The sequence below is a fragment of the Lotus japonicus genome, chromosome 6 (assembly GCF_012489685.1).
Source record: "Lotus japonicus ecotype B-129 chromosome 6, LjGifu_v1.2".
NCBI lineage: Eukaryota > Viridiplantae > Streptophyta > Magnoliopsida > Fabales > Fabaceae > Lotus > Lotus japonicus.
Genome location: NC_080046.1, coordinates 23,025,066 through 23,039,197, shown reverse-complemented (window position 1 = coordinate 23,039,197; position 14,132 = coordinate 23,025,066). Strand labels below are relative to the sequence as shown.

The following is a 14,132-nucleotide window of genomic DNA, read 5'->3' as shown; positions in this document are numbered from 1 at the left end:
TGAGAGTAGCTTTTTGTATAACCTCTGCTAGTGTTCCTAACTCAAACAACCTAACCTCAGCTTTAATGTCTTCTTTCAACCCATTCAAAAAGATCCCTCTAACAAAGTCATGGTCAATTTCCTTCAAAGCCCCAGCATATTTCTCAAATTCTTCTATATACTCTTCTACTGTCCCCTTCTGTTTTAATGACAACAGCAATTCAAATGGATTTTGGATCATAGAGGGTTGAAATCTTCTTACCACAGCAATCTTGAAGCATTCCCATGTTGGATTTGGGTTGCATCTTTCCCACCATTGGTACCAACTAAGGGCTCTCTGCCTTCCAAAGCTACCATTGTAGCTTGCATTCGATCTGCTTCTGTCACCTCCCTTAGAGCAAAGTACCTTTCAAGCCTCTGAGTCCATCCCACTGCATCTTCACCAGAGAAAATGGGAATTTCCAACTTCCTCCACTGAGTTCGTGAGGGATTCCTCCATCTATGCTCTTTTCCTTTCCCTGACCCACTGCCTTCATCATCTGAAGTATCATTCCTTCGGTTTTCCCATCTGGATTCGAGTGCGGCGACGAGTTCCTCTGTCTTCTTCGCGCGCGCCTCAAAGAGCTCCAATCTTGCTCGCAATTCCTCCCTCTCATGTCGCAATTCATCGATCTCTTGATTCCAGCTTGGTTCGCTTCTAGCCATTTGTCGAGTAACCACCATACAGAGTCACAGATTCGCGTGGATCCCTCAGGCACCAGGATGGTGCTCTGATACCAGTGATAACACTGGTATGCAATTGAATAGAGAAGAAGATAGAAACTGAAACTACTTCTGCAGAATCAAAGGATTCTAGGCAGAGATTGTATTGAATTATAGAATTGGGGAAGAACAGAGAATCTATGGTTTACAAGCCTGTTACCACGAACAGTTCTGGTTCCTCAACCAGCCAAACACTCAATTCTCCAAAGATAGCTTCTAATGCAAGCATAGTCCTATTTATAGGCTATTTGCTCTAACTATACTAACAGCCTGTAACAGCTGTATTTGCCAGCTGGCTTATAACTGCCTCTGGCCTAATTATTACTAATTACATTTAAGTCCTTATACAATATCTAATTAGCCACTTGAGCCCTTCTTTTATACACATGTTTAATAGCTGGCTTACCCTTAGACCTATCAGCCATGCCAAGAGTTTAGAGAAGAAAATACTATATAAGGATGAATTTTTTGTATTGGTGTCTCAGCTATTTTATAATGATTCAGGTACACAAGGGAACAACATAGGAGAGTTTCTTCAAGTAGACCAACAGCAACTTCAACTTGCTCCTGAATTCCGAGATATTTGAACAAACCTCAGTAGAAATTAGAAAATTTGCTGTATGTGAAAGAAGACCTTATCATCCCTCATGTATGAACACAACAGTTATTTATAGTTTCAGAATGTCAAACCATCTTAACATTTTCATATCTGTTATATACCCGTTTCCATGTACCATTACAGCAACACAACTTTGGTCTTGTCCGGGAGCAATGATTTTGTTAATTTTGCATTTACAGTGGTTGAATGTTGGAATTTAAGTTACTTCCACATCACCACAAAACCTTAAGGCACTTAAGGCTATGAGTGTGTGTGTACTATTGTATACTTGCACTCATTTGTTTGAGTCTTTGAGGTCTTACAACTTGCTTCTTGTCTGAGCTTGTACTCTAGCGGATCATAGTTAGTTGTTCAACTTTTGTGCCTTTGTCCGAGTCTCAGAGGCCTTACGACTTGCTTTGTCTGGGTTTGTACTCAAGCGGAACGTCATCACAGTTAGATTATGACTTATCTCCTTTTTTTCCTATGTTTAGATTATGTTTTCAGTCTGATACCATATTAGAATTTAAGTTGCTCCCCCATCATCAGAAAACCTTAAGGCATACTAATTTTTTTTTTAAAAGACAACTTATATACTACTATACACTTGGTGTGAGATTTTGAGTCACACTTGTAGAAGTTGTCACACGAAGCGTATGAACCAGCTCGCCCGCCAAGACCTATCCAAAAGGTCCTTAACATCCCAGATAAGCGAGGCATACACATGACGGGGGGGGGGGGGGCTGACTTAATAAACTCCACAACAAGCCGGGAATCGGTATGGCATTCGACCGACCTATGTCCCATGCTCCAAGCGTATGACAAACCATGATAAATCCCCAGAAGCTCAAGTCGGAGAATATCACACTCTGGTATGAAACCACCTATCCAATCCCCATCAAACTTGCGAACAAAGCCACCGAAGCCTCCCCTCCTAGGAGAACCAAGCACGCTGCCATCTACATTGACAACAACACAATTCTCAAGAATCGGCCTCCACCTCACTAACTGTTGCTGACGCGAAGAGGAAGCACCGCTAAGGAACACGCGAACAATATTAGAGGCCATTGGACTTGGAGAGATAGAAATTCTTCCTGTATTGAGAATCAACAGCTAACAATTTGCAAACAAAAAAAAGTGATGATACGCGCACGAATCTGATAGCCATTTGCAAAAAAGTTGTGTACACAACTATTCTTTCTCAATAATTATCAGGTTTAATTTTATTCAATTTCTTAAGCATCAAATAATAATAATAATAATGATTTTATATCATTTGGTTATTTTTATTTTGTACTTGAAAGACAAAATATAAATAAATAATTCATTTATGTAAATAATTTTTGAAAATTTATATGTACGACAAAATAGTAATTATACATTACAGTCATTTTCATTTCTCTCATTTTTTTTCCACATTCTTTCGTACCAAATAATGTAAAGAAAAATGTTAGCAACACTCTATTTTCAACATTCTTAATTTTATTGGTTGAAATTCATGCGAGATCTATTAAAAATGTGACTCCTGCTTCCAATTTTGTAGGACCCATATAAATTCGAACTAATAGAATGAAGAGTGTTGAAAATAGAGTATTAGAGTGAGTGTTGGTATCACTCCTCCCCTCTATCCCATCTATGTAATAACCACACTTTCCATTCTCTTTATTTCCTTCCATTTTTCTTCTCTCTCACTTTCTTTCCTAACCAAACAAAGACCAGTGTAATCGTCCAAAAAAAAACCCAACCCCAAAAATCATCGTACATTCTTGTTATTGTACATTTGTATATTCCTCTTCTTCTTCGTCTGTCAACTCGGTCGGTGTCAGCTGGAATGGCTCACCCTCAACTCAGTAACTCGCTCTCTCTCCATCCCAATCTCATTCCCCTTTATCGCCCCCTCCACCACCATCACCCTCCTTCCCCATTCCCTTCACTCTTCACCAAACCCAAACCCCTCCTCCGGTTCACCCGCCGAACCGCCGAACCGGTTCAACCCCGTTTCCTCGTCGCCGCCGTCGGTCAAGCCGAGCCGGAACGCCTTCCTCAACTCAATGCCCAACAGGTACTCTCTCTAGAGTCAGGACCATTCAATTCAATTCAATGGTTAGAGGAATAAATCATTTTTAAAATCTTGATTATCTATGATGAAGAGTTAATTAGGTCAATTAAGTGTTGAATTTGGGGGCTTTATGAAGCATTTAGCTAGAGTTGTTGTGTAATTTGGAAATGAAAATGTTAATTGTTACTAAAACTTTCCAGTGTCTAAAAATTGGTCCTTCAATTTCAATAGGGTGAGCTTGTTAGCTAGTTGGTAAGTTGAAGGACTGAAGCTACTTTACTAACAAGATCAAATTGTAATTTACTTCATGACTTAAAAGCGTGATGAAATGATGAACTTTGAAATTTATTGAATTGTAATTTAATGGTGATGAGTTGCTTTTTTTTTTTTAACTAAAAGGGTTGAGCTTTGAAGAACCAGTGAGAAATTATGTTGGTCGATACATTTGCATTTTTTATTTTTTACTGTTTCTGAGCATGCATTTGTGGCAGAAGATAGTCACTAAGTTGGCGCTCCTAAGGAGTTAATGGAAGCCATGGTTTGCCCTTGTAGGAGGATTTTCTCTCAAAATCTCCGCAACAAGTTAGTCAATTAAAGAACAGAGTTGTTTTTGGACTTGGCATTGGGATTTCTGTGGGTGGTATCGTTTTGGCTGGAGGATGGGTTTTCGCAGCTGCCTTGTCTGCTGCTGTCTTTGCTGGCGCACGCGAATACTTTGAATTGGTCCGGAGCAATGGAATTACAGAAGGAATGACACCACCTCCACGCTATGTGTCACGAGTCTGCTCGGTCATTTGTGCCTTAATGCCATTGTTTGTCATGTAAGATTGGTTAGTGTCCCTTAATTTTCCATGAGTGCTTAGTGCTTACATCTGACAATCTCTTGTATATATTGCAATTTGCCAATTGCAGCCATTATCATTTGACAATGAAAGTTTAGCAATATTTGTTTTACATGTTAATTACATTGTATGTACCACGTAGAAATGACCCAATCTTAAGGGGTTAATCTGTATTTTACCCTAATTTATAAATTTGCTTTACTTTTATATGTATGATTGTATGATGAGAAGGCTTGTGTAGGGAACATCTAAACTACCTTCATACTTTCATAAATTCAGACGTGGAGTGTTAGTGATGTCTGTTGCTGATTGATTAGTATTTCTGATAAATGCTAGGTATCGTGGTCATATTGATGTTTCTGTGACTTCTGCTGCTTTTGTTTTGGCCATGACATTACTCTTACAAAAAGGAAGTCCCCGTTTTGCACAGCTAAGTAGTGCCATCTTTGGGCTATTTTATTGTGGATATCTTCCCTGCTTTTGGGTTAAGCTTCGATGTGGTTTAGCAGCTCCAGCCATGAACACGAGTAAGTAGCCTTTTAATTCTCTTTCAACTTATAGGTCCGCTCATTGCGGGGCTGGGGAGGGTAAGGTATATTTGTATATATAATCAATGAAAAAGTTACTAAAGTCAATGTATCTTTCTGTAGTTACCTTTTTGAATAATAACCTTAGTTTCAGTATATTTTTCACAAAAATTAATCACTATGCTACTTATAGGATCTCCCATTACATTTTTTCTAAACAATATTCTGATTGTTATTCCTCTACTGTGCATTGTTTCAGAAGGTCTTCAAATTTTTTTCCGAATAATGTCATGCCAGATTGCCACTTATTTGTTTACTTTTTAATGTCTTGAAATTAGAGTATTGCTGTTTTGGATATTCGCTAAATTCTGCACATTTTATTGAGCATCTTTCAGTGTTATCAAATAGCGGTTATAACGGCGCTATGCCTAGCGCCGTTATAACGTAGCGGATTTTAGGGCTGGCGCGATCGCGACGCCGCGACGTCGCGGCCACCGCGATAAACGCAATCGCGGCCGCGAAAGCCATAGCGGCGATGGACACTGAAGCGGAATTAGCGGATTACCTGGAAACCTAAACGTTTTTTTTGGCTGATTGGAGCATCGAATAAGGAAATTGCTTGATTGGTGCATTGAATTAGGAAATTGGTTAATTATATTGGAGCATTGAATTAGGAAATTGCTTAATTGGAGTATTGAATTAGGAAATTGTTGATTGGGGCATTGAATTAGGAAACCTGAACAGGAAATTGCTGATTGGGGCATTGAATTAGGAAACCTGAACGTTTTTTTTTTGCCTTTATTAAGATCTATTCACTTCATTCTCCTTACGCTCTTCTTCTTCATTCTCACTGTTTTGAGTTTACAGTGACTGGTTTTGTGTTTTTATTTTCACTGTTTTGAGTTTACAATGTCTGGTTATTTGGAACTGTCTTGGATATTTTAATATTTTTGATTTATGAATGGTTATTTCATGCATTTTCATTACATGTCTTGTTTTTATTTTTATGCAGGAGTTTTTTTTTGAAATAATAGCTTGTGACAAGCTATTTTTTATATAAAATTTTACTTATTTTAACCGCTATGCGGTTTCCGCTATTTGCCCGCTACGCTATCCGTTATATGTCATAGCGGATTTTGGGCTCATCGCGATTTGCCGCGATCTGCGATTAATTACACTGGCATCTTTTTACACTTCCTTATTTCCTATTCTGTAGGAATTGGAGCAATATGGCCTGTGCTTCTTGGTGGACAAGCTCATTGGACAGTTGGTCTTGTGGCAACTTTGGTTACCATAAGCAGCATAATTTCAGCTGATACATTTGCATTTCTTGGTGGCAAGGTATGCAGTTCTATTGTTTTGCTACGTATTAGTTTTATTCTCAGATATGAAGTGATATTACACTTGGTAGCTTATATCACGCTGTCATTTCTTAGTTTGCTTGATTCTGAAGATTGCAACTATGAAGTTTAATATATGATATCAGTAATGTTCAAAGTTTCTTTTGATGTTTAATATGAAAAGTTTCTTTTTTACGAAAATGCTGATCATAGTCTCTCATATGGAGCGAAATCAACCAATACAATGTCAATGGAACTATTTCTTGATTGTATTATGTCGGAAAACAAAGTAATTAATGTCAATGGAATTCGCTGGAAAAATATTGGCCATTATTATTACTAGCATATTTGGTCATTTAAGTCAGCATCCTGCATTTATGTACAACTATAACTTTGTAATTCTGTAGTTATATCCTTAATTAGTATACCACAGCAGTTAAGGCACCTGATCCTGCATTATTGCAGAGCTGTAATTATGTAATTATAATAGCCAGCTGTAGGATAGCATTTTAGGCAGTTTAACTACTTTTTAGGGTTTGTATCGAGAATTCTCAAGGAAGAGAGAACAAAATTCAAACAAGAGCCCCCTCACACAAAAGCCTTTTGGGCTTGATGAGTGGATAATGCACAGGCACACCTACCATGTGCTGAAATTCCAGATTTTATTAAAATAATGGGGGCGGCAAGGATCGAATTCTGGACCGCTTGGTCATAGAGGCTGATACCATGTCAAGAACTGAGAAATATATGTTTGAATTGTGTTCTCTCTTGCTGGAGAAATCTCATATTAATAGTATAAAACAATCCATAAAAAGTAGCTAAACTGCTTGAAATGCTATCCTACAATTGACTATTATAATTACATAATTACAGCTCTGCAATAATGCAAGATCTGGTGCCTTAACTGTTGTACTATACTAATTAATGATATAACTAGAGAATTACGAAGTTACAGCTGTACATAAATGCATGCGGACTTAAATGACCAAATATGACTGTAATAATAATGGCCAATAAATTTCCAGCTAATTCCATTGACAATTAATGCTATAGATATTATGCCAAAGTTTGTTTACTATATTGTTTAACAAGCTAAATCAGAGAGGGAATACTTTTAACAGAAACTAGAATGAGACCCAAAAAACTATATATATTTTTCCTTTAGAAAAATTCAGTAGGGGCTGTTGGAACTTTTTAAGTCAAAAAAGTCAGCATGTTACTTGTTCTTGTGAAGTTGCTGTGATATGAATGATTGATTTTCCTTATTTCACATTCAGACGGCCTGTTTTCTTGCTATTTCTAAAAATATGTATTTAACTTATCATTAGTTATGAAATTATTTTATGAACCTTCATGCAGGCATTTGGTAGAACACCACTTACTAGCATAAGTCCAAAGAAGACATGGGAGGGTACCATTATCGGCTTTTGTGGGTGTATAGCTACTTCTGTTGTACTGTCAAGAGTTTTCAGCTGGCCATTATCTTTACCAAGGTACACTACCTGTCCTGAAATGAATGTTAGTGTGTTACTCATTTCAATTGTGATGTGGCTATTGCAATCATTTGCTTGAAAAAATTTGTAGCCTGAAATTTTTTTAGTATTTATATTTAAATATATTAATTTGGTGAGATTAGGTAACTCTGCCTATGTTGTGTCATAGTGGGTCTGAGCCTGAATGGAGGTAGTCTTGATTAGATTAGTACTGGAAATCACATGGTCACTTCATGAGAAATTTTTTCCCAACAGAGAATATGGAGTTTAGTTTCTAGACATGGTGGCAATCAGTAGTAGTACCATGAATCCATGATGTGGATTCGTGGCATTAGTATTGTCCGTCATATTGTTATTGTTAATCACCCTGCTTTCTCAAGAATCAGATATGTTCCTTTAGCAACCTGGTTAATATAGTGTATATGCCTATTATGTATTTATGTTTAAGTTGCATATCTTTTTTGTCATTACAGGGTTACTTGTTTTGTGCTAATCAGTAAATAGACTTCACTCTAGTTTCCCAATGAACATCCATACACTTGCCCTGCAGACTTTTTTGTCCTGTGCACAGTTATCGATACTTGTTTTGATTTGTTGTTTTTACACTGGTCTTGTCAGCGCAATAGCTCTCGGTGTTCTGAGTTTCTTTGGGTCTGTTTTCGGTGATCTCACTGAATCAATGATTAAACGTGACGCTGGAGTGAAGGATTCTGGTTCCCTAATACCTGGTCATGGTAATTACTCTACTTATGAATATTTCTTTAAGAGATGCTTTATTAATTTATCTTCTGGTATAGAAGATATTTGACTGGAGAATGAAGAAATAGCAATATATAAATCATCATGCATCCATGCTATTTTGTTCATCTCTTAATTGTTAATAAGTAGTTCACAGATCATATGGTTGAAGATTTAATTTAAGGATGTCATCTTGCTGCTAAGGATGAACAGCTCATATTCAAATTGTTCCTCATTTCGTTCTCCACTCTCGCATTTGAAGGGTTACACATTTTATTGACTCCATTTAATGCAGGTGGAATACTAGACAGAGCAGACAGTTATGTTTTCACGGGTGCGCTTGCACACTCCTTTGTCAAAACCTTTCTACCTCTCTATGGAGTATGACATGGAATAAAGGTTAGTGTTGATCAGTGTATCTTCGAGTTAGAGTTTAAATTGCATCTGTTTATACTAGTTTAATACAATATATCATCTGTAAAGTGTAAATAAAAAATATCAGAACTTTTATTAGAGCACATAAGGTATTCCTTTAGCAGTAAATTTTTAAGTTTGGCCTTATCTTTATGTCATGTTATGATTGACAGAGAATCGAATTTGAATACTTTGGAAACTCTTGATATTACTCATGGGATCAGATACAGAAGACAATATGGCTTAAGTAAATATGGAAAAGCTTGTTGAGTGGAAAAGATAGATTTTTCTGATGATCATCACAAAAGGAGCAGCAAAAACTTATGATTTCAAGCCAAGTTAACAATAGTTTACACCTGCTGCAAATTCAAATTCACATGAGGTCACCGATAGGAGGATTGGTTATGTTGTGTGACTTGTAAATAGCCACAATTGGATTTGAAAGAAAAAGATACTTGTAGTTGCTCTAACTGTTTTTTATGTCTCGCCAACCAATGTCCCAAGGCTAGGCAATAGATAAGAATAATTTGGTGCTAGTAAATTTTTTGTTATTTAATAATTGTTAGTAGCCTCGTTGTATTTTAGTGAACACCAAATATCATTCACATAATATTTGTCTTTATAAGTGTTAAATATAAAGAGGCTTAATAACTCTTTTGGTCAATCACTTATCACAATTTGATAGTTCCGATTATTCTTAGAATTTATTAGACTAGAGCGTCCCTCATGTGTACTAACTATTGTAATTTTGGTTTTCCATTAACTTCCATCCAATATTTAACGGTTTTTTAATAAAAAAATTAAAAAGAAAAAAATAAATTTGTCAAATGAAGATGCAAGTTTTTTTTTGGAATGGGAAGAAGAAGGATGAAAACCCAGATGCTAGGTTTCTTCCCTTTCTCTCTTGATCTATTCCCTTTCTTCCAAGTCGCGTCAGGCGCAACTGCTTCATCGTGAAGCTGTCGTTGCCGGTCCTTCCTCTTGTCTCAAATCGTAACCAGATCAAGCCTGGAACCTAGATCGCAACATCTACCTCCATCGAGCCTTAATTCACACAGAAGGGGTCGATTATGGTCATGGGGTTCGATTTATGGATTTGGTTTTGGGTTCGATTTTGGGTTCAATTGGGGGTCGATGATGGTGACTAGTGGTGGTGAGAAGGGTGGCCTGGTGGGGTGGTGCGAGGGACAGAGAAGGGCTGAGAAGGGTGGGGAGGTGCGACGGTGTGAGACCTAGAGGGGGGGGGGGGGAGGGCGGAGAAGAGTGAGTTTTTCTGGAAGATTGGGGGAGGAAGATTCTGGAATCGTTTTTGGGTTCTTAGGTTTGTGGAAGATGGGGGGAGGAAGATCCTTCATTTATGACCTGTGAATTATTAGAAACATCATGACTAGTTTGCCTTTCATATTGCCATATGATTCATATTAGGTAATGGATCCATAAGCTTTAAGACTTGACCACACTGAAACCTTCATTCAGTCCCAACATAAAGTGGATTCGGTAATCTTCTTCCTTGAATATCTTCACATTCTGAATTGCATCACTTCTACAAAGGCACAAGGAACTTGCGCTCACAGTGCTCATATCTCTTATAGAACTTTGAATTGTGTAAATGAGTCAATAACTAACAAAAAACCTTGCTTGAACTCATTGGTTTCTTACTATAATTCACAAAACTCATGCAAGAGCTCCCATCCAATTGTTGATTTTTAATTAGTTTAGAATATGGTTTGGTTTGAAGATGATGTTCAGGAGATAAATATGTTTATGTTTTGAATTTTTTCTGGGTAAGATGATGAAGATTGATGAATACCCTGATTTTTTAATCAAAAACTGTTAAATATTGGATGGAAGTTGACGGAAAACTACAACTGCAACTTTGTGTAAACGTGAGGGTCGTTCCAGTCTAATAAATTCTATAAGAGACTAAGGTTGTTAAATTGTGATAAGTGAGAGACTAAAAATGCTATTAAGCCAATATAATATTCTCTTTTCATTTTAAAATATTAGTCTTTTGAGGTTTTATGTAAATATCAAGGAAATTATAAATATTTTTAACCAGACGAAATATAATTTTTTATGTTTACATATCCTCTCACTTTATTTACTTATGTCCTCTTATTTTAAGTAATGGAGATAAATAACCAAAAAATAACCATAAAAAATATTGATTCTTTCTTAGTTTTGCAAAATAAGAAACCATTTAAATTTTTTGAGTGATTAATAGTTTTTTTTTTTTGAAAAGTGAGTGATTAATAGTTTCTCTTGCCAAAAGAGGTTCAGTTAAATCATATGATCTATATTATTTCAATAGCAATGTGGACATTTGAGTGGAGCTGGGCCAGATTGGAGACCACGAAGGTTTAGAGTGTATTAATTCATGTGAAGGCTTTCAAATGCTTTCATAGAGCTGATATACTGGTCTAGAATTGACCTAATACTTTGCTTGAATAATTTGGTCTTTCCTCTGATTCGCTTTTGCTATTTTTGCTGCATACTTGCCATCTTTGAAGTTGGAGCCAATGTTATTTTATTTGGAAAGCCTAACCTTTGTAAGTGCTTTGTTGTGACTTTGCTGGAGTTCTCTTTTTCCTCCTTAGGATTTTTTCCCACTGGGTTTTTCCTTTGGAGGTTTTAATGAGGCCCCTTCATTATCACCAATTTAGCACTTGGGCTTAGGAGGTTTTTGAGATGTATTGAAATGAGTTGTACTGATTATTTCTGGATCCTTTTTTTTTATGTGTACTTTTAATAATCTACATGAGAGGATTGTTCTCATGACTATTCTATATTTCAATGCAAATTTCAGTTCTCGAAAAAAAAAATGAACGAAGTGTTGTTTATTATCCGGAAGAACTTATTGATATATCTACCGAGTTTGTTAATAAATGCTATGGATGAGGAGCCAATATACTAAACCCTAAAAAGAGAAAATAAAACCCTACCCTGGGTTTGGTCAGGTTGAGATTGTGCCAAAGCCCTGGGTGTAATTTACTATGTTTTCTCCAGCCTATCAATTTTTTTTTTATGTTTTCTCCAAAAAACCTGTACAAAAAATGGCAACTTTCATGAAAATTATAGTATTAGAAAAATCTTTTGCTTTATCTTCATTTTTAATTTCATAATTCTAAAGTTTTAGATTACTTTTTATATCAAATCTCAAAATTAATTTCACCATTTGTTTATTTTTTGTCAGCAAAAATATTTTTTTTATTTCATAATGGCTTAATCCTCATATTAGTCCCTGTCTTTGTGTCGCTGTCTGAACCAGGTCCCTGACCGGAAAAATTTGTGGTTTAAATCCCTCTCTTTTAAAAACGTATGGAGCAAGTCCTCGCCGGAGCTCGAAGCTCCGGCCTCCGGCGAGTGATGATTTAGCGTGCTGACTGTGTAAATGATGCTTACGTGGATTTTAAAAAAAATAAAAAAATTACACATAAGGAAAATAAATTAATTTAAAAACCCAAAATTAATTAAAAAACCCAAAATTAAGCAATTCATTTCCCATAAATTCATCTCCTCCTTCATCTTCTCAAAAAAAGAAAAACCTAATTTCCTAATTCATCCAGAACCCCCAAATTCATCTCCTCCTCCTTCATCTTCTTAATCTTCTTCTTCACCATCAACATCATCAAAGACCCATGAAAACGACACCACCACCACCTGCAACCCCCACCTTCTACCCCTGAAAACCTGCAACCGACTGCAACTGATTGTCTGTGAGAGAAAAAAGGAAAAAGTGAAAGGAAATGGCGAGTGGTGTTGGTTGGCGACTTCGCGGTGGTGGTGAATCGTCAGATCTGGGCAAGGAGCGGCGGAGGTAGCTTATGGGTTTGGTTTCATGGAGGCAGATCGGAGCCAAATCGAAGAGACCTAGGACCTGTGCACCGCTGCGCCAACCGTCGCGACCAACACCCAGACCTCTGTCGTGAGCTGCGTCTTCATCGAAGATGAACCCAGATTTGTGCAAGGAGGAAAGAACAAAACAATTTTGGGTTGCGGAGGATGGGGTTGCAGTGAGGTGGGTAGAAGATTGAGCAGGCTGCAGCAATACCCATGTGTGTCTGGGTTTTGAATCCTTGTTCTGGGTTTCCTCTGTTGGTTTGTGCACTGTTCTGGGTTCTTAATGCTAGTTCTGGGTTTCCTTTTAATTGAACGGGGTGGTTTTCTCCTACTTATGTGCATGAGTTGATTTTATGATTTGCAAGATCAAAATTAAGGTATGGTCAACAAGATCCAAGCGACCAAGCCTCAACCGCCTTCATCTCCTCTCCCACTATTTTTGATGCCCATGGAAATAAAGCTTGCAACTTTAAAGTCAAACTTAGCAAAATTGGGTTTTGCCCTTACGCCTTCATCTCCCACTAGCTTTGAATATTTATCTTCTGGTTTATTCCCTTCAAATTGGTTTTTCCCTTATGCCAGTACCTTTATTTTAGATATATGAAGAATTTAGGGTATTTTTAATTATTGATTTTACCTTATCTGGTTGTGGGGTTTGATGGTGGAGGTTGAGTTGATGATGTCTGGCCAAAATTGATGAAGGGTGATGAGACAAAGATGAAGATGGATGATTTCAGATGATATGTTGTTGAGGATGATATGGTGGGTGGGTATGATGGGAGAGGGAGAAATATGAGAAGGTGGAGAAAATTTGTTAATTAAAGTACCCTGAAGTAAAAAATTGAGAGGGTTGAATTGTTTTAAAAAAATTGGGGTTTTAATTTTATTAATTTAATTTAATTTTCTGATATGTAATTATTTTTTATTTTTAAAATCCACGTAAGCATCATTTACACAGTCAGCACGCTAAATCATCACTCGTCGGAGCTCCGGACTCCGGCGAGGACTTGCTCCATACGTTTTTAAAAGAGAGGGATTTAATCCACAAAATTTTCCGATCAGGGACCTGGTTCAGACGGCGACACAAAGACAGGGACTAATATGAGGATTAAGCCTTTCATAATTCTACTTTTAAAAATATTTTCTTTTTTTATCTATTTTCATTCAGGGACTCTGCCCTGCTCTACAAGCATGCATTGCATTGGGTCACACGTCTTAGGATGGCCCCCCACACGTACTTGCTCAATATTTTGGTATTATAATAATAATTCATCACTTTCAAAAAATAATAATAATTGAAAGTAATCTTGCTCAACATTATAGTATAATAATAATAATTCAAAAAGTTTTTTTTATTTTTTTTTTGACGTTAAAAAAGTTTTTTTTATTGATAAATGTTAGTTGCTAATAATGTTAGTAAATTACTCATCTTCAGAGTTCGAACTCTGGACCCTTCATCCTTTATCCCACCCAACTTTTATTATGAAGAAAAAAAAAAAATAGATATATATTTATTCCATGTTGCTTTAAAAGAAAAATA

At 36.7% G+C, this 14,132-nt stretch overlaps 1 protein-coding gene across 1 annotated transcript; it reads left to right on the top strand.

Moving 5' to 3' along the window:
- Window positions 1-3,090: 3,090 nt before the first annotated feature.
- Window positions 3,091-9,416, top strand: LOC130724671 (phosphatidate cytidylyltransferase 4, chloroplastic-like). Its single transcript, XM_057575948.1, has 8 exons — window positions 3,091-3,401; window positions 3,951-4,219; window positions 4,577-4,767; window positions 5,984-6,108; window positions 7,467-7,600; window positions 8,219-8,334; window positions 8,634-8,737; window positions 8,926-9,416. Exons 1-7 carry the CDS (start codon window positions 3,171-3,173, stop codon window positions 8,723-8,725), a joined length of 1,158 nt encoding a protein of 385 aa, XP_057431931.1. The 5' UTR covers window positions 3,091-3,170; the 3' UTR covers window positions 8,726-8,737; window positions 8,926-9,416.
- Window positions 9,417-14,132: the final 4,716 nt, after the last annotated feature.

Excerpts from the sequence above, each read along its gene's own strand:
- LOC130724671 (XM_057575948.1), top strand. The coding sequence starts at position 3,171 with ATGGCTCACCCTCAACTCAGTAACTCGCTCTCTCTCCATCCCAATCTC. Across the intron at positions 4,220-4,576 it reads TTAATGCCATTGTTTGTCAT|GTATCGTGGTCATATTGATG; the intron begins GTAAGATTGGTT and ends GATAAATGCTAG. Across the intron at positions 7,601-8,218 it reads TGGCCATTATCTTTACCAAG|CGCAATAGCTCTCGGTGTTC; the intron begins GTACACTACCTG and ends TGGTCTTGTCAG.